At 38.8% G+C, this 25754-nt stretch overlaps 1 protein-coding gene across 1 annotated transcript in view; it reads left to right on the top strand.

Moving 5' to 3' along the window:
* asb13a.2 (ankyrin repeat and SOCS box containing 13a, tandem duplicate 2) overlaps window positions 1–25376 on the top strand; it is a 35328-nt gene extending 9952 nt beyond the window's left edge. Inside the window, exon 6 of the mRNA XM_053508873.1 lies at window positions 25292–25376. Within this exon, the coding sequence (XP_053364848.1) occupies window positions 25292–25305 (14 nt within the window). The 3' untranslated portion in view covers window positions 25306–25376. The remainder of the gene's footprint in view (window positions 1–25291) is intronic.
* The last annotated feature ends 378 nt before the right edge of the window (window positions 25377–25754 follow it).

Here is a 25754-nt window from a genome sequence, read left to right as displayed (position 1 = left end):
ATGATAGTATTTAAGAAAATAAACATGTACACAACAATGTTTAAAATGTCATTTAATAAATGATGATAAAAGTGATAACTGGATTCAATGACATGGAAGTGTTTTAGACAGTTTTGATTTAATGCTATGCCTTGCTAAAGTCAACCTCAATTTCACATGATGCAAACTCCAAATAAATTTAGGGGATGTATATCATGGGTTTACACAAAAATAGAAAGGATGGTGGGGGGATGAGCTGCTACTGGTCACATGGACTTCTGGCCACCTGTTTGGTACCACTCATCACATGCTTGGTACTACTGATACTACTGGTTGGTTGTTTGGTACTTCTTCCCACATGTTTGGTACCACTGGTTCTACTGGTCACCTGGTGGGTAACACTGGCTAGTTAATGGGTACTTCTGGTCAGATGTTTGGTACCACAGGGCACATGTTTGCCACCACTGGTTATATTGATCAATTGTTTGACCTGAGTTAATTATCACCACCACTAGGAGGCAGCAGAGTTGTTACTATGTTTAAAGTTACTGTAAGCTGCTAATTTTTTGACTTCGAAATGACCAACATAATTCGATCCATTTTCTTAGCCAAGAACAAATTCCCTTTTCTATGCATCCTTTAATAATGATTGACATTCTATTCATAAATATAGCTTACCATATATTTAGAGCGGTAACACTTCATTTAAAAAATCCCTTTTAGGACATATGGTAACCCCCCCCCCCCAATCATTACCCTAGGTGTTATCATGCAAGGTATATCTATATATATAGTTGCAAATGGGACAGTAATAAACCTTTTAATGAATGTTTGGGTTAATTATCCATCTGTGTTTATGATGATTGAGACTCCAACTAAAGCATTAATGCTTAATGTTTAGAAACCGGTTATAAAGCACTGTGTACATCATCTACATCATCTTAAAGAAGCCAATATGTAATCCCAGTGAACAGGATTGAAGTGGATACTGAAGAAAAGTTCTTAAACCTCCAGGAATGTGAGGTTAGTAAAAAAAAAAAAAAAAAAAAAAAAATCATTATCTATGAGATGCAAAGATAAAAACAGTTAACCTATCGTTAAGTTTTTAGGACCATAAGTTGTGACGTTTCATTAAAAAAACTTCTGTGTTAAGTTATAAAAGCATAGATGTCTATTTTTATGAATAATGTACAACGTATATAATTGTGCTGTTGTGTTTTCACGGCTAAAGCAGAAATCATCATAAATATGACATTTTGACCTTGCATTAATTACATTTTACTAAAGGAAAATGGGTTTGGTGTGTAAAAGTCATTTATTTGTATTTAGCAGTAATTACTTTTACCTCATCTTTATCTCAGGAAACTTTGACTTGTGAATTTGTAAACCCACGCTTTGGAAGTCAGCAAAAAAACCCCAAGGTAATGTAAAAACCCCAAGGTAATGTAAAAAGGAAAAAATGGCATACCAAATTTAAAAGCTTAATCTGATCACATTCTACATTCAAAATGCATTCACCTCCATAAGTATTTGGACAGTTTTCTCTGTACACCACCACAACTGATTTTAAATGAAGCAATCAAGCTGTGATTGATGTGTAGATTTTCAGCCTTATTTCGAACGTGTTAACAAAAACGTAGCTTAAACATATTAGGAATTGAGCCATTTTCTTTTTTACCATCTGATAATAATTGAACAAAAGACTAATAAGCAGTTCTTAGTTATTACATGAAAAAAGAGTGAACAAATCTGGCATTGATTCCTAAAGTTAAATGTCCATTTTGTGGTCCTGATAAGTCTCAAAGAACTTCCTATGTTTCTTACTGTGATCAAAAGAGGTATGGATGCAAGTGATTAAAAAGAACATTTTAAAAAGAAGTACTGCAGTAATGAGCTCAGCAACACCAAATGGCCTTGAAGGCCACAAAGTGAATGTTTGCAAAATGATTTCCTTGTGAAGAAAACCCCTTTACAACCTGATGAGTCAGGAACATGTGGTCAAGAGGAAGGGTGTGTGATTCAAACCATAGCGTATTATCTGCCAATATTTTGGAGACAGTATTATGGCATGGGTGTGTAATCACCCGTCCAGTAGTCGGCGGTCACAGTTGTTTATTGATGTGTCTAATGGTGGTAACACGATTCATTCTGAAGTGTGTAGAGCTATACACTCGGGTTTGGATCTGATGAGTGATGTGTTGTAAAACTGATATGATGGCGCTTTACAGAACAAAAGGATAATGACGTAAAATGGATCATGAAATTAAACCAAGACAAAGGCCAAACTGACCTCAACCCGGTTGGATGCTTTTCCCCTAATTATAAAACTCAAAGCTGAATCACTCTCAAATAATTAAAGGCAGCTACAGTAAAAGCTTGGCAAGGCATCTCAAGGCAAGTAACATAGTGTTTGATGATGTTAATTGTCATTGACTGCAAATTTTTTGCAACTTAATATTTAAAAAAAAAAAAATCTTTTTTTTTTTTGGTGGGGGCCGATTACTTTTGAGCTTGTAAAAACACAGGGGCTTTGTAGAGAAATGGCTAAATAACTAACGCTAATACATTTTTGATTAGTGCTTAAAATTTACACTTCAATATATTTGAAATGAAGTAAGATGTGACTGAAGTATAAAAAAAATACGACGACTGTCCAAATACTTATAAACCCGACTACGTCTTTTGTTTAAAGCGTTATTTGTTCATGTTGGTATGTACGGTGATCATCAGTGGATATACATGATGATATAAATAGTGACATCTTTTTACCAATTAGTTGTTTATACAAGACAACATATTTTAATTATTTATAAATTGTTTGTATTTATTGGTAAAAAAAAAAAAAAAAAAAAGATTTTTCATCTTTTTTTTTTTTTTAACTATTTACTTTGATGATGCGATCATTAATGTTTGCTCTTCATGGAGATAAAATGAAGCTTAGATAGCTGGGTACAAAGTGACATGTCTGTCAGTTCCAAAGCGAGCCAGCAACATCAGGCTCATGCACACTAAATTGTGTGGCTCAGTGGCCTAGTGGTTCAAGTGCTCTGCTTATGATTGTGAGTTCAATTCTCGTGCAGGTACTGTAGACTAATTTGGTACCGGCTGCAAGGCTGGAGGTAAACGGGCAAAAGTAAAACATTTGTCACTATATATACTGGCTTGTTGGTCTGTATCTGGCTGAGAGCTGCTCTATAGGCTGGCCTAAGGAGTTTTTTTTTTTTTTTGATGAGGGGATCATTACTGTTTGCTTTTAATGGAGATAAATTGAAGCTAGCTCGGCTCAAAGGCTACATAACACGCCTGACTGATTAATAGCGAGCCAGCAACATCAGACTTATACAGACTACTGTGTGTGTGCTTTATGGTAAGATGTTTAGTGTTGTCTGCTCTTTAAAAGCTGTATGCAGTGAGTAAATATTGTCAACATTTCCAGCGTTATTTCTTTCTTTCTTTTTTCCTTTGTTATTTTGCTGGTGTTTTTATAGAATGTGTTTAATTTGAACCATTTGTAACCTTTCCTTCGGTTTCATGTTTCCTGGACACATTTATATGTTTGTACGGTGAAATGAATGAGGAGGTTTGAAATGTGAGAATTTGAAAAAAATGTCATATAAGCACTCAAATGATCCAGATTGAACTTTCGCGCACTCTCTTCCATTATTTTAAATAGAGATATTGTGCAAAGCGACATCTCCTAGCTCAAGACTAAAGCCTCAAGACGGAAGTCTCATAGCTTGCCTCTGGTTAAAACAACATCTCTATAGTCTCCAGATCTGCTTAAATCTCTCTGATGAATGGAAGAAGGAAGGATGTTTTCCAGGTATTTTGCAGTCAAGGTTCTTCAGGTCACCAGGAGACAGTTGAGGAACCTTTAGGGAAGAGACGATGGGATCTTTTTGAAAGTGGAGATAAAGTGGATTCCAGTTCTACGATTCCCAGCTTTAGTGCTGAGCGACTCCCCAGCACAAATCACCCCTGTGCCATCTAATGAGAAACAGATGTTCCTAACCACTGCTATGCATAGAGTCACATTTAAAAGGTTTGCTACAAAGCTAAAAGAAAGGGGCAAAAACACACAAGGTTTAGATTAATTATACAATTTTGTAAGGTAGTAATCAATGCATTTATTTATATAGTCTGTTATTTTATGTTTAATTTGTCAAGCAGTTTGGTGCATATGCTCCTTTTGGCTTTATTGGTCAAAAAGTATGTGTTAATTAACAAAACGTTTTTGTCGGTGACTAGTCTTATTTATACATCAGTGCTGTTGAATTATTGTATACACTCACTGACCACTTCACAAGGTACACCTCAATAGTTCTGGCTTGCACCCTGTTTTGCCATCGGGACTGCCTTAATCTATTTGTTGCAACGATTTAACAAAGTGCTGGTAACATTCCTAAGAGATTTCGGGGTATATTGATATGGCGGCATCACTTAGTTGCTGCTTACGAACATCAGTTTTGGGCAATGGTGGCTCAGCGTCTTAGGGCTTCGAGTTACTGATCGGAAGGTCAGCGATTAGAGTCCCAGCTTATCCATGTTGCCGCTATAAGGTCCTTGAGCAAGGTCCTTAACCCTGTCTGCTTCAGGGGCGCTTGGTTTGTCAGCTACATATTCGTGGGGAATCTCCTTTTCCACCACATCCCAAAAGTGCTTCCTGTGACTGTGGAGGCCATTTGAGTGTAGTGAACTGTTCAAAAAAGCAGTTTGAGATGGTTTTATTTGTATTGCCTGCTATACGTTATCCTGTGGTCATAAAGGAATGGTCATTAAATCGATCGATACTAAGGGACCCAAAATGTGCCAAGAAAATGCCACCATCATCACCACCCTTACACCAAAACCAGCCTATTGTTACAACTCTGGATGGATCCCTGCTTTCATGAGTAAGACTCATTAGACCATCATGTTTTCCAATCTTCTGTTGTCCAAATTTAGTGAACAGTTTCTTGTTCTTAGCTGACAGGAATGGCACCAGGTTGGGTCTTCTGCTGCTTCTAACAAGATGTTGTTATTTAAGTTACGGTTTATAAGAAGTTTTGGAAATATGCTACAACAACCATGTCCCATTCAAAGTTGCTTAAATCACTCTTCTTCCCCAATCTGATGCTTGGTTTTGAACTTCAGCAGATCATCTTGACCATGTTTAAATCCATTGTGTTACTGCCAGGAGTTTTGCTCCTCTGGCTCGCAGCCACAGGCAGAATAAACTCTTCGCTGTTGCATCACTCAAGTGCACAAAGCGCTGACACTGGAAACCCCTTCCGAAAAAAAAAAGGTCACACATTTTAAATCTGTTTACGCGGAGCATCCACAATACAAGTCAAAGGGACCTGTATTGTGGATGAATTACTATAGAAACGACCATAAACAAGCATTACTATAATCCTCGCAGCCGAACCTAATGTCAGAGGTCCTGTCACATCTTCCGACCAATCAGAATCAATTATTCAACACCGCCGTGCTGTAAATGTTTATTAACAAATCTGTTTTAAGATTGTAGACAAATGTTGTCTGTTTAAATCAAGTCAGCCAAACTTGCTCCGTCTCAGACAGTGGAGAATCCTCCTGGTGATGTCTGGCCAATGCTACACGCGTGCACACGCACACAGACAGTAAGTAAGTAAAACAAATGATCATAGCATCTGTAGTGCTCTGGCTGAGGTCAGCAGTATCCATGTTAACAGTTTATGCAAAGCTTTTGTGAATACAAAGTTCATGTGTTCAACTTTATGTGCACAAATCTAGGCCAGATCGTGTGTTTTTTTGGCGAAAACATCAAAGTTAAATCCTTAAAGCTATATTTTTCCTTAGTCTTTTTGCTGAGTTTGATTTGAGCTACTGCCATTCCCCCTAGTGGCTTCAAGTTCACCTCTGGTTTCTAAACTTTAGATACAGAGCATATAAAAGTTAGAAATGAGCAAGTGTTTTGTTGTCTCAGCAGTTCAAGATCATGCTGTTGACTATATATACACGAGAGGCGGTCATAAAATTATGAGCTCAGTCCTTCTCTACATTTCCTCCGTCTAAGGCTACACGGTTCTCTAAACAATGGGCGAGCTGGTGAAAACCACCTTGGAAGAAACCACCTTTTTGGCTCTTGAGGAAAAGTTCCACTTCGGTAATTACCACATCGTCTTTTAAACCCTTGCCATGGAGTGGTTTCTTCATGTGATGGGAGAGTCACTGTGTGCGAGGTCGGGGGAGTAGGGTGGATGAGGCCGAATTTCGTACCCTCAGTCACTCACAAGTTTTGTGAGATGAATGGGCTGGCGCGTTGTCATGAAGGCGCACCATTTTGGTTTTGACCCTCTAATGGCATCGTGCGGAACTATACAGTTTTTTTTTTTTTTTTTTTTCTTAAACAAGAAGAATTGTTCATGAACGTACTCATTTCCCGGGGGCACTTGTTTAGACAAATACTTTTCATACGATAATACAAAATCTACGTATAACCACTCCTCATAAACTGACAGAAAAATCCAACTTTTTAGATATAAATCCAACAGTCCCAAATGGTGACTCAAATGGTGTTAGGACACTGTATGCTTCATTGTAGCTTGGTATAGATTTCTAGAACTCTACTGGAGAAATGAGCACCATTTTTTTCCCCGCAAGATATTCCCTCTGTTGGTGTTTTGGCTTTGCCTAACACATGTTTAGGCGATCAGCATATGCTTTTAAAGCATTCATCAGGCTTGCTGTTCCTGTGGCATTTGCCCTTTGTTTACCCCAAGAGAACATGTAAAAGGCATTTCGTTTGTTGTTTTACAAGCTGTATTTTCACAGGTAACAAGTAGCCAAATAACGTACTTCAAAATGATGTTTAAAATATCAGTATATACCAGTTAGTAATAACGTTATGTGTAGGTTCCCCTTGTACCACCTGGAAATCTCTTGGGGCATGATTCGACAAGGGGGGGAGGGTGCTCTGGGATCTGGCACCAGGATGTTGGCAGTGGATCTTTTGGGTGCTGCGGGTTGCAGCGTGGGGCCTCCGTGGATCCAAATGGTTTGTCTGGCATGTCTCATGGACATTTAATTAGATTGGGATCTAGGTAGTTTGGAGGCCTTGGGCTTTTTGACTGCTGAGCCCAGGTCCAGGTGCCTTTCCATCGTGGCTAGATCTGCTTCCCACAGGCACATGGTGATCCTTGGGAGCCCATGATGATCCTTGGGAGCCCATGATACTGTCACCAGTTTATTGGTATATAATTGTTGATCAATGTTTATTTGTTAATGTTATGGCTGACCAGTGTACAATTTTGTGTCCCCATTTCTTGATTTGCTATAAATGACCTCTGATAAGTTAATAACCCCTATCCCATATTTTGCCTATATAGCTGTCTTTAAAAACGTTCATATTCTCTGAAGTTACGGATACTTTTAGTTGTGGCATTTATTAGATTCATTTATCTCGGCAGATGAAATAAATGTTGGTTTGATATGTTGTTTTTGATGTTTTTTTTAAGTCTTATGTATTCTGGATTAACTTTTTTGCATCATGAGATGAATGAAGTTTTAAAAATGATAAATGTCCATTGTGGCAATATTTGGTCCAACCACATTGGAAAACACATTCCCAGCCGCCCCCCCCCCCCCCCATTGCTTTCTTTCAGTCTATACTTTAAAGCTCAGCTCGAGTACTAGTTAAAAATAGCTCTGAGCTTTGCTTCCCTACTGTGATGAATTGAAAATGCTATTATTCTCCATTAGAGCACACCTCTCCGTGTACGTATTGTACATTCCTGGTCAGGCATTTGCAAGCGAACATGTAAACATGCGTTCAGTCTTTTGCACTCAGCTGTCGGGTGCATTTAAACCACTCCAGTTCTTTATGTGGTCTCCTGCCTGCTGGAGGTGCGCAGTGCCGGCTGAGGAATGAAGAATTCTTTTGGTGCATATGTAACGATGTGGCAGCCCAAACTGTGTGTCCCAGACAGGATTTGGTTTTCCTGGGATGCCACATCTTCCTTCGAGTTCAGTCAGCATGAACTTTTTGTCACAAATTCCAGTACAGTGAAAACAAGAACAGAATGTGCTTCAGGTAGTTCACTTATCTCCCGGTCATTAATTAGACATTTATGCACGCCGGTAATGACACGTTGTATCTGAAAGCAGACAGGTATAATGGCTTTGTTCTAGATGTGTTTATGCGACTTTTTTCCCCTGGAGCAAGTTGTCTATCTGCTTTGTTTGAAGTTTGTTCTAAGGTACCAGAACGGTGCGTCAACCTGCTCTTAAATAAGCATGTTTTTGGAAGCACTGTTTTATTACCATGGTTTGCGGTCTGATGCACAACAAAGGAAATTAAAGAGCGTTTAGTTGTACGGCTTTAGATGCAGGTTGTGTGAGAAGATGCAGCACAGAGGTTGAGGTTTAGAGGTTGCATGTTTTGGTGGCTCCTAGGGACACAGCATATACAAAATTCAAATGACAAGCATTACGGAAATGTGCTGCAATTTTAAAAATGCATGCAAAAATGTGAAATGCTGCAGAGCAAAAGCGCACAAAAAAAATTAAGCTCCTCAAAACACTGTGATGAGCTTAATTTGACTTAGCGGCTAAACAGACCAGGAAATAACAGTGAACAAGACATCAAGTCAACGAGACAGTGTAGTTACTGGACAAAATAAAATTACTTAAAAAAAAATATTTCAATTAGAACCATTGTGTTGTGTATTATTATAAAAACAGAACAAAGTCGCAAAGTAAATATTAGCAATTAATTAACCATAAGGCGTTTAATCATGCACTTTAACTTTTTTTGTGCTTTTGGTTTTTCAGCGTTTTTCTTTTTTGCATTTGACTTTCTTGTGTGTTTTGTATTTGCAGTGGGTTTTCTTTATTGTTCAAACTGTACTTTGACTTTGTCCCTAAAGGCCATCATAAAACATAGTCCTAAATCTAATCTGTGAATGTGAACCATTTTAATTTGCTTGTCGAACTGTAGATGCTGTTTGTTCCATTGAAAACATAAAGGGTGATGTAAGAGCCATTCTAGATATATTTATTATTTATATTTTTTCCCTATATACAGATACAGATGATTTTCCCCCAGCCAGGTGTTACACTACGCCAACCTTCCTGTAACTACATAATATTTAACATAAATTTGTTCGTGTTGGTTCTTCAATACACATTTTATCTTCGTCCATTATTTTTTTGTCACTACAAATAAGTGTCTAGATGATCGTATTTTCCTCAAGCGTAAACAGCTGTGACTCAATGCATTCCTCTTTCCCAAGCACACACTGCATCTCAAGCTCCATCACTCCCTCAGGCCTCGTTTCATATTTAAGTGTTTGATTGAATTGTGCAGTAGGAAACTAGGTCTGCATTGTTGATGGTCCTCTTTGTCTGCTTGTTGAATATCGTCAGATTCAAGGCGTTAAAATCCTGGAATGTGAACATTCCGTTCAGGTTCGGTGAAAAAAAAAAAAGTGCTCTTGGCTCTACTCTGATCGGCCATTACGTTAATGATTCATAATCTGGTCACAGTGGTACATGTCATGGCTTGGGGGATTTTATTTAGCAAATGAATCAGTTAGTGAAGTGGCAGGAGTTAAATCAGAGCTCAGTCTTTAATGCATTGCACTACGGTTCAGAGTGTTGGGCCCTTGAGCAAGGCGCTTAAGACCCTCAATTGCTCAGATATACAATAAGATAAAAAGTGTGGGTCGCTGTAGGCAGAAAAAATGGTTTTAGAAGTTGTTTTAGAATTTGAATAGCTTTGACAAGTGCCACATGATGGTGCCTAAATGACTAGATCTTATGGTGGAAGAACAACCCCTGGACCAGGTGTGACAGGGTCATGGACTATACGGAATAAACCAAAGCGGAACATCACAACCGGATCATAGGCATCATTTACTGTATCAATCAGTGACCAGCTGGACTGACTTATATACATTTCCCTTTGTTATGTAAAAGTGGAATTTTCTAGATGAAAGTCATTCTATTTGAGTCTTGCTGTGGTTTTCCAAATTCACCACATATAAGTTCTGATTGTGTAAGGACACGCCATCTAGATGTCCATGTGTTATTGATCATGCGGTGGCCATGAGCTCTTTATTTTGCTACAAACCGGCCCGTGTGCTGTGCTCTTGTTTGTGCGTGTGTGTGTGTGTGTGTACGTCTGTGTGTTTATTTTAAACAGATTTTGCTCAGTTGAGGTTTTGCCAAACCATCCAGCAATGGAAATTCCAGCTCTTATTGAATGCATTCCTCTCTTCTCAGCTCACCGTTTCTTTGTCTCCGTCACTCACTCATGCCTCATTTCAGAATTGCGAACATGATTTAATTATGTGCAAGTGGGACATGTCTATGCACTAATGTGTGTACTGTATATACTCATACTCCTTGTATGTATGTGTCTGGTTTACATTACTGACACTCGTAAGAGCTTAATGATGGGGGGGGGGGGGCTGTTGATTTTTAATTATCAGATATAAATATAGATATTAGTTTTCTGTAACAGCAGGATTAAGAGCAGTGCTGGCTGCCAGACAAGCTTATATATTCTTTGTAATACATGGATATATCTATATTAACAATAATAGAAAAGTGTTTGGCAGATGCTGTACATAAATAAATTACTGAATTACTGAGGCGCTGTTGCCTTTCATGTTTAGGGTCGGGGTTCGATTCCCACCTCGGGTCTGTGTGCAGGGAGTTTGCATGTTCTCTTTGTGCTTGGTGGGTTTGATTAACTTTTTGCATGTAAAATACTGTACCTGTCAACAGGGGGCACTGCTACAGATTTTAGCCCTTCGATAAAGCCAATTCATTGCATCACACCTTTATAGAAAAATATTTAAAAAAATCACAAAAAACCTCTGAGTCACAAGTGTTTATTATTACTTTATTTATTTCTTATTTTTTTAGATGCATTCCTTGGTGATATTAGCCTTTTCGACTGTTTATATCCGTCATGGGTTCAGATTCTTGAAACTACATGCACTTTTAATTACAGGACCATAATAATTCATAATAGTTCCTGAATGCCGTGGTCTAAAATGGAAAAATGTAATAATAACTCGGGTGTTATGTTCAGATATTTCAAACATTGGCACAGACAATGTGACATATTGACCCTAGAATGGAATCAACAAGGGCTGGAATTATCATAACACTGAATGTTTTTTTTTTTTTTTTTTTTTTTTAAATGTTTGCCACTGTTCACGAAGGGGAAATTGTATATTTGAATGTAGAGGGAAGCTGAGGTTAAAGCACAGGGTCAGTCACTCCAAAGGTTAAATGTTTTGCCCAAGGGCTCCACAGTGACTCATTGCTGTCTTGGGACTTAATGCATTCCTAAGGGACTAAATGAAACTCTTAACTATTAGATGCAAATATAATTACTGTAATGAAGCACTTTCAAACTCATGTAGTAAAATGGTGCACGTATTTAAGTACACTTGATTATAATATGCAAGACATTTGAACGTAATTTATGTTTAAAGTTATGACCAGGTCCTTTAACAAACTTCTTTTTACTAAGACATTAGTTATCAGGTGTTATTAAAGATAGAAAAGTAAGGAGAAATTACAAGGTGCACAACACGAGCGTCCTGGTCTCAGGAGGTTAAGTCTAAAGTATACTCTGTCAATCAGTAGGATTTAGCACAGTGCTGTTTGGTGCTCAATCCTGATTGGTCAGAAGGTGCTGATTGATCTTTTTTGTTCTTTTTTCTTTCAGTAGTAGCTCTGACAGTAACTCTGACTATGTGACCAAAACTACATGAAACCGATCATCGTACCTTGTTGAACCTCCCTTTCCAGATTTATTCCCCCTTTTCTGTACTCCTTCAAGAAGGCTTTCAGATGTTCAAGTTCATGCTGAAGTATTTTGTGGGGGGTTGAGCTCAGGTCTCTGTGCAGGACACTTGTGTTCTTACACTCTGTCTTTGGTAAACCATGTGTTCACAGGGATTGAACACTTTGTCATGCTGGAACATGGTTGAGCCGCTGAGTTCCGGTGGAGTGAAATCCAAAGCTAAAGCAATACAAAGTTGGTCCTTCACTTGATCCCATCCAGGGGTCGTCACAGCTGGCTGTCCAATCCAAACACAGCTTGGCACAGGTTTGGCGCTGGATGCCCTTCCTGACACAACCCTCCCATTTTATGTATGGGACTGGGACTGGGACTGGGGTTCGGGTGGGAATTAAACCTGGGACTTCCACATGGCAGTCGAGATCCCTACCACTGAGAATTGTACGCTTCCAGACTCCAGATACCAGGGACAATTGTGCACAAGAGCGCACAAGGGCAAAAAAACAAACTGGAATGTAAGTAATGTGGTCAGATGCCGCACTGCACTCCAGGTCATTGGTGATGATGGGCCGGGCAGCTGGGAGCCACCTAGAGATACCACACACTAACCAGTTCAACACACTGCAGGCTAACTACAGAGTTTTAATTTTTCACAACAAATATCCCCATTTAAACCGCATTGATGATGCGTAACTGGGAACACGATTGAGTTTTGTGTGATGTTTATTGAAAGGAGACTCCAGTGTCTGTGTAGGTGAGATATTAGATAAAGGTTTCCTTCACACGAATGTCTTCAGGACAAAGGTCTTTCTTGTTTTTTAGACAAGCTGTGTTTTTCTTTTTTGTCGTATTACATTCTTTGTTTTATCTATAAATTTATTTAAGAAGAGTTCAAGTCAAACTGGGACTTGTTATGAAATTTATCCTGATTGAAAGCGTAGAACTGAGTAACATTAACAGAAGACTTCAAGCACAGCACAGGAATGAAACTCTTAGCTCCAGTAAAACATTTGCACGGTGCAACCATTTTAAAGAATCATCCCGGACGAGGTGGCTCGGAGACGTTCTCGTAAACCTTCAGTGATTGGAACGCCTGATCCTTAATGGATAACTTATCGACAACTTAAACAAAAGAGATGCTTTTGTCTGGGAACCGTACACAGTCATTTACCAACACCACTCGCTTAATGCAGAAACTCAGCTGGGAGTTTTTACCACATCCCCCCCTTATACAGTCCTGACCTCGCTAAAGCCATTTTCAAATGTTTAAGTCATTAAAGGAGTTCCTGGGAGGCCAGCGTTTTAGATGTGCGATCATGGCTCCGTGAACTGAACAGACTTTCTACTTTTGATAGTCTCTAAACAAAAACTGTTATTACAAAAAAAAGTAATGAAACATCTTGGGACATGCTGTTTATTGTAAAACACTCAGTTTTGACAGGGTTAATATAAGGCCGCGTCATATCACACCACAGATCCACAGTTTTTTTTTTTTTTTTTCCAGTAACTACACACCCCCAGATGTTTTCTTCCTTTTTTACTGCGTCAGTGATCAAGTTTAAATTCCAATGCATGCTGGCATGGAAACTTTGGCTTTGCTTAAAAAGATGATAAGAAGGGGTATGCAAATGAAGATGCTGGAATAAATTGCGCGTTAAAAGCTATTTAAGATAGCAGCACTGCATGTGTTTCCTAGCTTTTTCCAGCTCTATTTAACCCCAGAAAATTATTCATTTATCATCTAAAAGTACATTATTCAGTAATTCTTATCTAAAACTGGTGACATAATAGTTAGTTCTTGGGTGTTTACTTGGGTTGTTAGTGTCATTTAAGAGAATCTTATAGTGCATTGTACTGAAAAGATGGAAAAGTAAAAAGTGTTAGTCAGGGTAAAGTATTGACGAATTCCTCTCTACATTAGTCACAAACTCCAAAATCAATAAACCTCAAATTGCCTTTAATATCCACACACACACACACACACACACACACGCTCCAGCCTAGTGTATAAACGTCTGGCTGGAGATGTAAGGCTAGGCCTGATTTTACCATGTGACTTTTTTGGCCACTTGGCAGAGGATTGCGTAATGTCTGGGGCCCTTGCTTTGTGGTTTAAAAAGGAAGTCTATGTACATTTGTACTTATTCATTTACAGGTAATGGATGTGTCATGATGGCAAGAGAAACCGTTAATGTATAAAGGAATGATATGCGATCCTATATTTCCTGTGCAGAAGTCTGGTGTCTACTCGAGATGTCCATAAACCATTTAAACCAGACAAGTGTACGAGGAAAATATGGATACGCGATGATTCTGCCATCGCCGCGGCTTAGTACAGCCAGCTGGCTGCCTTAAATGTCAATGTGAGTTTTTATGAGAAGATCCTGTTTTTAGGATGGAGGCCCGGTGCAAATATTTAAAAGGCTGCTGAAATGCTCGTGACAGGCTGTCGCTGGTCATCAACAGGTCTTGTGCGTGTAGGCAGCTGGATTGTTTACTGTGTCTTTGTGTCACTGGGTATGAATGTGTGACCCACACACACACACACAATGATAATGATGACAACGATGGTTCAGACGGGGTCAATGTCAGGGGATGATTTTAAAACAGAGAGCCAGGTGGTCCCTTTATGTTTTTGGCTAAATAATGAGTGACTGGTCAAAGGTTGGGTTTCAAATGTGAAGGTCAGCTACAATGACGGAGAGGTTAGCAGTAAGACCTGCAAAATATTCACATATAGCCTACTTATGAACTTGGCTGTGTTTATCTGATAATCTGTTTAAAAACATAGGTTGAGGTATGTTATAATAGGTTTATTGAAATAATAATTTAATAAACGTTTTATTCAAATCCACGTTGCATGATTTGAACAAAGAACCTTTAGGAGTTTGGAAAACAGAAGAGGATACTTTTATTTGGGATTTTATTATTTGTTTTTAGTGGGGAAGTGAGTTTCAAAGATGAACCGTGTCGTATGCAAAGTAGGGACAGGAAACCGTGTGTAAATGAGGTTTATGTGTGCTCTAATTGTTCTCAACAGCCACAAATTTACTGTAGATCGACTGCCAGAAAAACGAACTGAAAGCTTTCATACATACTGTATACAGAAGTGCCAGCGTTTACAGTTTAGCCACAGCATTTATGATTTTTGGCTCCCTTTACTGGCAGCACGGAGAAACACCTGAAAACCTTCAAATGTTAATAAAAAAATAAACTTTGAACATAAAAAAGACGGTTCATTGGAGGGGACAGGATGTACTGTAAAATATGAAAGAGGTTCATGTGGTCCTTTTGGAGAAGGTCTATCCAAGATGTGTGTATATATATATATACTAATCACCGGCCTGATCAAGTCTTAAATTAGATGTCTTTATGCTTGCATGATTCATAGGTCACTGTGTGGCTCAACAAACAAAAAACATTCCTCTGAATCTGCTCAGGTTCAGGGACTGGACTAATAATGAGAGACAAAAACTTCAAAAGTCCTTCAGGAAGCCTGGAGAGCTATTCCCTCAAGATTATGTACAAAACAAAAAAAAATACTAGCAAAATACATGGGAAGGGCCAGGACAGTATATGCAATCAATGGTATTATTAGTGTTGTGACTCGGCCTAGAGTCTGGAAGGTTGTTAATGTAGGGCTCACAGTGGACTTTTGTCTTGCTTTATACGCTATATGCTAGGACCTTTGTGTTAGAAGTCATTTTTCTTTTCCTTTTTTTTTTTTTGGTCTGCTAGAATATTATTAATGCGATCGATGCCAATCCAACTTTACTTCTACAATGTTGTGATGGAGAGAAAAAATTGTTAAAAGAAAACATTCATTTATTTCTAAAACTGTCGGTTTATAAATAATACTGTAGTTATTTAAAAACGCACATTTTTTTGCAGGTGCTATCAAGTTTTTACAGTTTTATCAGGTTTTTACACCTCTTCAGGGCCTTACAATGTCCATGTTGATGAAACAATCCTGAAAGACATACATTTTCCATCCATAACAGCGAAACTCATAAGATTAAAGCCGCATCATATGCTTTACCCATTATGCATTGTGGGTTTTGCTCAGTAAGGGAAGTAATGGGTTTTTAAAATGCTGCTGTTGGATTGTCCCACTGATCAAATGGCACATAGTTTCCCTTCCACTCCATCAGTTGCATTTAATTCCTCTGGTTATACAACTCCACTTTCCACTCAGACGGAGAAGTAAAATGATCAGCCCACTGAGATTATAGACTAGACTGTAACAGTGTTTTTTTATTTATTTTTTTGGAAGGTTTTCTTTCTTTCTTTCTTTTTTTTTTTTTCTTTTTAAAGGATTGTACATGCAGTTAGGTTCCATTTTCTCATAAATTCAATAATCTTGATTGTAGATCTAAGGAGTGTATAATCAAAGTTGCCAATTTTCCCAGCCTTACAGACATTATTTCCAGTCGTCCAGGTCTAATTTCTCGGAAGGTCTCGCAAACAAAATTAGAAACATTTTGAACATGTTCCAAGGCAATACAGTCTGTAAAATGAAAAATGATTTACTTCCATTGTGGGTCAGAGTGTGAATGTTTTTATTAAATTTTTTCCCCCAAATAGACCAACATCATAAATTAGGCGCCTGTTGTTGATTACATAGAAAATTATCGAGATCATTTCAGCTTTGCGTTTTAAAATTTACTGAAGGAGATTAACTGAAATATCTTTTTCAGCCTTACCAAATGTCAGCTTTTTAGTTGTTATTGTCAGCTTTCAAATTTATTACATTACATAAACAAAGCTCGGCTAAGTTAGGATAGGTGAGGAATAAAACACGATTGAGCCATATTAGAAGAATTATCAGTGATGGTGTGAAGGGAAATATTTTCCAAAAACATCACACTCCAAAGAGTTTTATTCCCTTTTATACCACGGCAGTTTGATGAAAACGACATATTTATTACTGGGATAGTTTATATTATAAGGTCGTGATGGATTTAAAAGCTTGCCTTTAGTGCCTGTGCCGTAGTTATTTTGCTTTTATTTGCGTTTTAAAATTTACTGAAAGAGGATTAACTGAAATATCTTTCTCAGTCTGACAAAATGTCAGCTTTTGAGTTATTATGCAGCTATTTATTTTATCTCAGTAGGTAGAGTAAATCTAACAACAAAATGTATTTATATAATACTTACAATTATATATTGTACCATTGTCACAAAGGTGGATAAGTGTTATAGCATCCACAAGCAAGCATTATGCTCCAGGCCTGAACGTTACGCGCACGTTCTCACAAACAGTCGCTTATTGTTTCCGTGCTGTAGAACCTCGGCGCACACAGTGAGAGGGCAGACTTCAGAAAGACCGAGCTGGCACACGCCTTCTAGGGTGATTTATGTTTAGTCTACCCTGCTTTCCCTTACTCTCGTCTGTTTTGGCCAGACACACAATCACGTCTGTTGCGTCAGAAGGCACATGGACACATTGGCAAAACTATTAAAACCGTATGCGAGCGTTCAGACAAAGAAGGCTTTCAGTGTGACACGGGTTCCCGGCTTCGCCACCTCCAAACCAGACGATTATCTGCGCCATAAACCGAAGACTACGGGGCGTTCAGGGGTTCTGGCGCGCTTCTTGGGACGTGTCCAGAGTGGAAAGGTTCTCACAGCTGCCCTGTAAACCTGTAATACAATACTGAGGCAGGATATAGCTTTAGCTTAATTCAGGGAAAAATCAGTCCAGTATGAAAAGTCAGTAGTTTACTGTGGGTTTATTGAAATACAGCTTTCACTATGTTGCTTTGCATGATCTATTTTAATGAATGTATTAAATACAGTACTGTGCAAAAGTCATGAGCCGCTCCTCATTTCTTCATATTTCGCTTCCAAAGAGCCAGACATTCTGGCGTTTTTAATGTAGTCTTGAGGAATACTTCTCCAGGCTTCCTGAAGGACTTTTTGGCTCTGGTTTTTGGCAAGTTTTTGGCTCTCGTTTTCAGCCCGGTCCCTGTACCTGAACAGTTTCAGAGGAATGTTTTTGTTTTTTAAGCCATGCAGTGACCTATGAATCATTCAAGTGTAAAAAACATCCAACTTAAGGCATAAACCAGTGAAAAACAGGTGCAGATGATGACGGATGACCAGGCCGGTGATTAGTGTACTGGTGATGCGGAATGCCGAGTGGTTGGAACGGACGAGAGGGGAAATGAGGTTGCTGCTTAGGTTGTTACATAACCAATTTTTAACTTGTATCTTTAGGCACTTTTTAGCCTGTTGCAGTAAAATATTTTTCCCCCCATTTCTTTCATTTAATCAATCATTTGATTTAATTTAATATGAAGAAATGAGGGGTGGCTCATAATAATAATAATATTAAATAATATAATAATAACTGTACATTGTATAGGTTAGAGTTTATGTACATAATTAGTATGAAATAACAAAGTAAGACTAATTAATTTTAAAATGGTCATAAACGTATAGTAAACTATAATAAGTTAATAATAAAAACTTTTTTTCATTTCAGCGTAAACTCATTAAATAACGTTGTCCAATACTGTGAACTTAAATATGAGAGAAATACAGCAGGCAGCAATAAAACACCATGTATAAAAATGAAAAATAAAAAAAAGGGCATGAAATGAGTAAGCATAATTAATGGCACCCTATTATGGAATCACCTATCCAAACACGCGTGATTTATAAGATCCTTTGACATTTTTTGTATTTTGGGGAAAAAAAACGCTGATGTCAACATGCAGCTTCACTGATCCACATCTGTGCAGCTGTAAAACAAAGCAAGACTTAAGGCCAAGCGAACTGGCCCCGAAAAAACTTCTGAGGATTGAAGAAGCGGGACAGAGCGAGTGCGAATGTCAGGAGCTTTACTCGGTCACTTTGTTCAAAATGCCAGCGCTCTGGGGCCTATTAGAAGTCTGTCCGTGCCGTAACGCGGCGCTCCAGCAGACGGAAACCATACAGCCAAATGGAGAAGAAAGGGGGGAAAAAAGTCTTTTCATGTCTGCTCGTAAGCCTTAATCATGTGCAGCCGCTCGTGCAATTCCAAACACAGCTGCTAGAAGCGTTATGCTTCGGCAAAGTTTTATCCCAGTGCCGCTGTAATAATGCATTGCTTTAGTGCGTGTATTTGTGCATGCATGCAGCAGTTAGTGGGCACTCATCATTGCAGGGGAAACGTGGCGTAATTAAGGTGGAGGTGTTTGTACAGCCAGTGATGGAGGACTGTAGGATGCAGGATGTAGGAAGCCAGCTAGTCTCAGAACTGTGTGTGGAGGGGGAGGTGCGAGTCTCATTTTAAATAGAAAAAATATAGCATATGGAACTGAGCTGATATCATTTTGAGCTTGCTGTAAATGTGAACACGACAAACGCACACACACACACACACTCAAGTGATTCAGTCCAAATACAGAATGAATTCCTTGCTAGCGTGGTCATAATTAGCGCAGTCATTAGTTTTAACCGTGACTCTGCAGGAGGTTACGGCCCTCATTTCTCTTTCTCTCTCTGGCAGACTTTCAGCAGGAAGCTTGCAGAGATTTATTTTACGACAGGACAATGCTACAGTAGCGCTGAGTTCCAGCAGACGACCATGCAGAGAGAGAGAGAGAGAGAGAGATGGGATTTGATCAACATCAGCATGTTGATTTTTCCACACAAGGCAGAAGGCGTAGAGCCAAGCTGAGCGGAGTTTTACTGGAGGAGTGTATGAAACAGAGGAGAAATCTATCCTTTCTCTTGCATATCATAGTCCATCTTTTCGTCTGTTTGTCCCTTTCACCTGGGACGACACTCCCTCGCCTTCAACAGTGGGAGGATTTAGAGCCCAGAGATCAGATTTAGGCCAGTTTAGTCCTATTGAACAGTGAAAATAGGGGGAATGATAGACAGCGAGGCAGTGATAACAGAATAAAGGGAACAATGAAGCATTGTGTTAACATCAACAAAGCTAAACAAGCACGCACACAAATAAAATCAACCATTTTTCAGAATCCTAAGTTCCCCAGAAATATTGGCACCCTTCCTTTATATATACAATATATATTGTTTGTGAAAGCTTTGTACTGTTTGCTGTAATCGCTCTAAGCGGTCGTGCCCCTCTATGCGGCAGTTCGAATGAGCTAACTTTGGAGAAGTGAAGAAGACTCTGTGTTTTTTCCAGTATGGTTTGAGAAAGAGAGAGAGGAAGGGAGCTCACGTTACCCAAAACGTGAAATAAGACTGTGTTGTTGTGCCTCTTTTGGCTGCTCCCATTAGGTTCCTGCCAAATTGGTCCATCTGATCCTCACATTTGACCTGGCACTGGTTTTACCCCGGATGCCGTTCCTGACACAACCCTCTCATTTGAGGGTTTTGGCGACAGCCCTGCATCCAGTGGTTGGGTCTGGGGCGTTAGCTGGGAATCGAACCTGAGACCTTCCACATGGCATTCGAGAAGCCACTGAGGTATAAATGCCCATGAAATGAGCATATCACATTTGTGTTTGTTTTAATTGCCCATGATAAAGTTAACATGTTATTTAAAAAAAAGGGTTAAACGCTTGGCTACACCCTATGCATAAAAGAAATGGTGTGTGAATTCAGTGGATTTCTGTGGAGCTTCCGAGGGCACCGTGAGGGCAGCATTTGTTTGCAAAAGGCACAAAAGCAGAAAATTAGTTGCATTCAGCTAAATTTATGTAACACCTCTTATTGCATGATTACTAGTTGTTGTTGTTATTATTATTATTATTATTACTCATGGACTTAACCATGCTTTACCCAGTGACCTTTTATGACTCTATTGTAGTTGTGATAGAAGCTAGAATAACATGATGATTGTTCTTTCAAGTGCCCTTTATAGTCAAATTTAGTGCTTATGTTAACAATCGGTTATTGCCAGTCAGCAAATTACGGGTCAAACAAGTGTACATGTTTTGGGAACTAAACAGTAACAGGTGGAGACAGAATCAAAACCAAAACACAGGCACGTGACGACTATCATGCAACGGGGGAATCCATGACGGCAACAAGTAAAATGGAACTAAAAAAAAACCCTTACAATTCAATTCCATACTCAACACAATGCACACATAATACTAATATAGACTTTAAGTGTAAAAGGTAGAGCAGGACAGATGGGTTGTGCTCTGACGGACATGAGTCACTCTCCTCATGGATTGTTGTGAACTGTTATTGAAGTGGACAAGTGGCTAAGGCCCTGTTCAGACTGCAAGTAAATCTGATGTGTTGCACAATTCTGTCCACACTTTTGTTGGAAAGTGATCAGATCAGATTTGGCAGACCAAATCGGGCACGTTGCCACCTTTCTGCATTGGTTTTTCCGTTTTTGGCGCTACTATCGCCATGTTAAAGCAGTGTCTTTTGCAGCTCCAGTAACTACAGTATTTCCATCTCCATTCCGTCCAACATCTTCCTGCTTATTTTTGAACTATGGATTAATGTCCATACCACGTGATTGATTGTGTGGACTTGATCTTTCGCGTCGGGTTGCAAGTGACAGGTTGAATGTGGTTCAAATCAGATTTGCAAAACTGCTCAAACGACATGAAAGCAATCTGAATATGTGGATATAGGCGAATATTACTGTACAAATATAAATATAAAGATTTGGTCTGAACGAGGTCTTAATAACACTTCAGAAACTCTGAATTAAGCTGAACTTCAAGGCTGCTGTTGCTATTTAATCTAACTCTATTAGAAGCATCATCTAAAATCTTGTAAGCTGACATGCACATCTTCTTAACTAAATTTTCATGATTGGGAAAAAAGACTGGGTGTAATATAGCATATAATTAACGTTTAGTTCAACAGAGCACGGAGCTGATCGTCACGTCATCACTTGTGCTCTGCCTTTATTATCAGCTTTCCTGTAGTACTGGTCTGATTAGTCCGGCTTCTCAAAACAACCTTGCGTGTAACATCCCTATTCACGTTTAACGGCTTTTATTAAATGATCTCATTACTTCTACAACATTGTTTATGAGTCAGTGCTTTGAATGACAGACAGTGTCTTAGAAAAGGTCACAACCCCTTTCACTATGGGAACAAAACAACATCAAGTCCTTTTTGTGTCTTGTCACTGACGAAACATTTATACTGTGTAATACAGCCTTAATTCTAAGTTGAGGATTCACTCCTTGTCAACATACATATATCTGGAAATGAAACTTAAAAAAAATGTTTTCCAAGGTGTTGAAATTTCTCTATTCTCTTTGAAAAAACTGACATCACCACGTCAACCTACGCATGCTCGCTGTGGTTTTGTGCAGGCTATGAATGTCCCAGGACTTTTTGTTTATCATGGCTGGTGTCCAAGATGTTACTTTGTTTTATGCAGTTGTGCCTATGTGAAAACTTGTTTACGAGATAAAGTTCGGACATTAAAAAATGATCTCAGGGTGGTGTGAAATGCACCTTATCTCACAAGTTGCAGACGCTGATAAACGGGAGTGGACATGTCTCAATGGAGAGAGATTCTAAGCAAGACGGGTCTCCGTCGGCACGGCACTCACTAATACTGCTCTGAGAGCTCAGGGTACTGTAACTCCAGATGTGAAAGTAGACTTGGAAAATTAAAACATGGGGATGGTGGACAGTCCTGTAAATCTTGTAAGACATAAAGAGACATCCTTATGTCTCCACTTATTTCGCTTTAGAATAGCCTCAGCTAACTAACATTTCCAGGGTCGAGTTCCAAATAGCATTAAATTTAAAGCTAGTGTGCTTTGTAGGGTATAAATTAGAATGCTTCAGTCCAAACAGCAAGTAGTGCCCTTGTTCAGGAGTTAGAGAGGGATTTAGTATTCAGCCTCGTGTTAGAACCAAGTTAGCTTTGTAGCTTGTGTTAGCTATGAACAAAGCTTAGGCAAAAGCCTCTGCTTACGTTAACTAGCATCAATAAAAGACAATGGACGGTTCAGACTTGCAGTTCCTAAGAAGACAAAGGGCTGTTTTAAGATGATGTAATGTTATCAGATGTGCGTACTCGCTGAAAAAGCTTCCGCGTCTGGTTTTAAATCGCCCCGAATCAAGCCAAACTGTGACTCTTCTTGTGAACCCTGTCCTTTGCAAACCGCCACCGGATCTTTTAATGGTACGCGGTACCGGACCGTACTGACCTACTTTCACCCATTGGAAACTCTCTACGATATTACTGACATTATAATCAAAGTTAACCTTAAGCAGTAGATTTAATACGGGGATCAAGGGTAGCTCAGTGGTTAAGGCATTGGACTACTGATCGGAAGGTCCCAGGTTCAACCTCACCAAACTGCCACTCTTGGGCCCTTAAACAAGGCCCTTAACCCTCAACTGCTCAGATGATGAGATAATACGCAAGTCGCTCTGGATAAGCGTCTGGCAAATGCTCAAAATGTAATTGTAACGCACATGCTTTTATTATGCATTATTCTTAATATGTTTAACATGATAAATGATGACATGCAGTAATCTCTCTGGTCTGGCATGATCGCATAAGCATTTTCATATCAGTTTCACTCTTTAGATCAATCTTTATTTAAATGGAGAAATAAGAACTACTTATTTAAAAATATCTGTATAATTGTGGAGAGGGTTTCAGTCTGCAACGTGGTCAGGAAATTACAGTAAGTTTGGAGCTCTGAAAAGATAAATGTTTGCTAAATTACAGGTTGAACTAGAAAGGAGAAACCAAGTTGGGGTTGGAAGTCATATGAATCACGGTATACGCCAGTAGAAAAAGAGATTTGTATTTATCTGTACTTGGGGATATGTGTGCAAAAAAAAGAGAGAGATCTTGGACCACTTAAGTAAGCCCTAAAATGTAATCTGAGAGTAGTTTAGAACCTAAAAAGCCTCATTAACATGTGCCAGCACATAGAGAATGAACCTCCAAGCAACCCCTCCTTTCCTCAGGAAACAGCTCAGATGAGGGTAGAGGGGAACAAGGGAGTGAGAAAACAAATTTCCAGGACAAAGATGAAGTGTTAATAGTGCGTATGACAGATGGGTGGCAGAAGGTGCTGCTTTGCCCTAGGACGCCCCTTCAAAGCTTTGCTGAACACAGACGCTCATTCAGATTTGCAGCACAAAAGGGGCTTTTGAACAGCAGCCCAGAGGTTCAGACTTGCACTTTCAAGGCTAATGAACCTCCATGAATAAGTGCTTGTGCAGAGGGTTTTAACAAGGACATAGAAGGAGAGGGTTAGATTGAGACTGAGAGACAGAATGCAGAGGGTTTGGAGTCTCCAAAATGGGTTTGGCTTAGGAGAAAACTTTTTTTTATACTAATTATTATTATTATTATTTTCCGAGTCCAGATTGCTCGAGTTACTTGAGGTCATAACGAGTTTAAAAACAAAACAAATTATTTTGATACAGTCTCCAAATTGATGGAAAGGAAGGAACACACTGTAGTCTGAGATCTGGCAGGCTATGGTTTCCGTTCCAGGACCAACATTAAAAGAAAATACACACATCTCACTGTGCCCTAAAATAAACCAAGCATCATGGGTGGCTCTGTGAAATACCGTGTGTATGTTAAAGTCCCATTTTGTCTTTAAAGCCATGATGCGAACACTTTCTATGACTCCAGCGATCATAATAGAATTATAATATTGTACATAGCATACATAATCACTATCAACGTGTAGCATACTGTAGGATTGTATAGTAGTTATACATGCATGGAGAATATTTAATGTACAAGCATGCATATATGCTTTTATAATGTCCTATGAATCGGGTATTTATAAGGCATCAAAAATGCACAAATTATGTAATGTTTTATATAAATGACATATATATAATGTCTGAAACCAGTACTTAATCTATTAGTACTTATTTATAGTACATTTATAGTATTTTTAAATGTGTTTAATGTATGGCTTTTATAATATCAGGGTGTAATATCAGCACACTGTAATATCAGTTTTAACATTCATTTTAAAACGAGATGTAATGTAGAAACCATTTTGCATGGTACACGGCATATAATGGATGTTTAGGTATATGATGAATGTACAGTACCATGTAATGTGACCCAGCATGATACAGAGGTACTATTACTGCCCCAGTAACTGCACAACTGGTGTGTTTTATTTCTCTTTATTCCCTTTTTAACAAAAAGCAAATATGATTTTTATCATTCAAACTGACACATCATACAAATGACATCATGCAAGGGGCGTTCAAGTCAAACCAGGACTTGATTGTGCAGATACGGGAGTAAAAAAAGATCTAAATATAATCCCCTGCTACACTAACACACTTATCCCAGTGTTTCACTAGTGCTTGGACACCATTGATGTAGAAAGTTTTCTCAGTACACCGGAGCCAACAGTGACTGTCTGCTTCGCGTCTTAACTGCTGGCCTCCCAGCTACTCTTTTCATGGCCCAAACATGTGGGAATGGCTTGAAGCGAGGTCAGGACTATATGGGGGATGTGGCAATTGAGTTCCTGTAATGTGCAAGTGGTGCGGTGGGCCTTACAAGGTCGTGCATTGTCCTGCAGAAACAGAAGTCCTTTGATGATGAAATCAGACTGTTTGTTTTTTTTTCCATTAAAGGAAAGGGGCATTAAAGGAGTTCCCAGGAGGTCAGCACTGATGATGAGATAAAGCAGGAGTACTGAGAAAACTTTCTACAGTTATGGTATTCAAGCACTAGTGAATCCCAGGGGATTCTATGGAGAAATAAAGTACATTTTTACTCTCATAATTGTGTTTTGTTATTCTGTACAATCAAAAGTCTCAATTTGACTTAAACACCCTTGAAAAATGTAACTGATTATAGTTAAAAATTGAGGAACAGCCACAAATCCTCTTCCTGTTATCTCTAATTCACTTTCTTCCTCTTGAGGTTGATAAAAATGCAGCATATTGTCAATAAACTTATAGACATTATTTTTGACTAAAGGATTATACATTCTTATAAACTACTTATTACTAGCCATACATTTAAACTGTCTCGATATAAATGAGTTGTTAATGTAGATTCCTTTACTGCAAAGGTTCTGCCTTGTTCTTATAT

This window comes from Clarias gariepinus, chromosome 12 (assembly GCF_024256425.1).
Source record: "Clarias gariepinus isolate MV-2021 ecotype Netherlands chromosome 12, CGAR_prim_01v2, whole genome shotgun sequence".
Lineage (NCBI taxonomy): Eukaryota > Metazoa > Chordata > Actinopteri > Siluriformes > Clariidae > Clarias > Clarias gariepinus.
The sequence above is the reverse complement of the archived record's forward strand: the minus strand, read 5'-3'. Positions and strand labels throughout refer to the sequence as shown.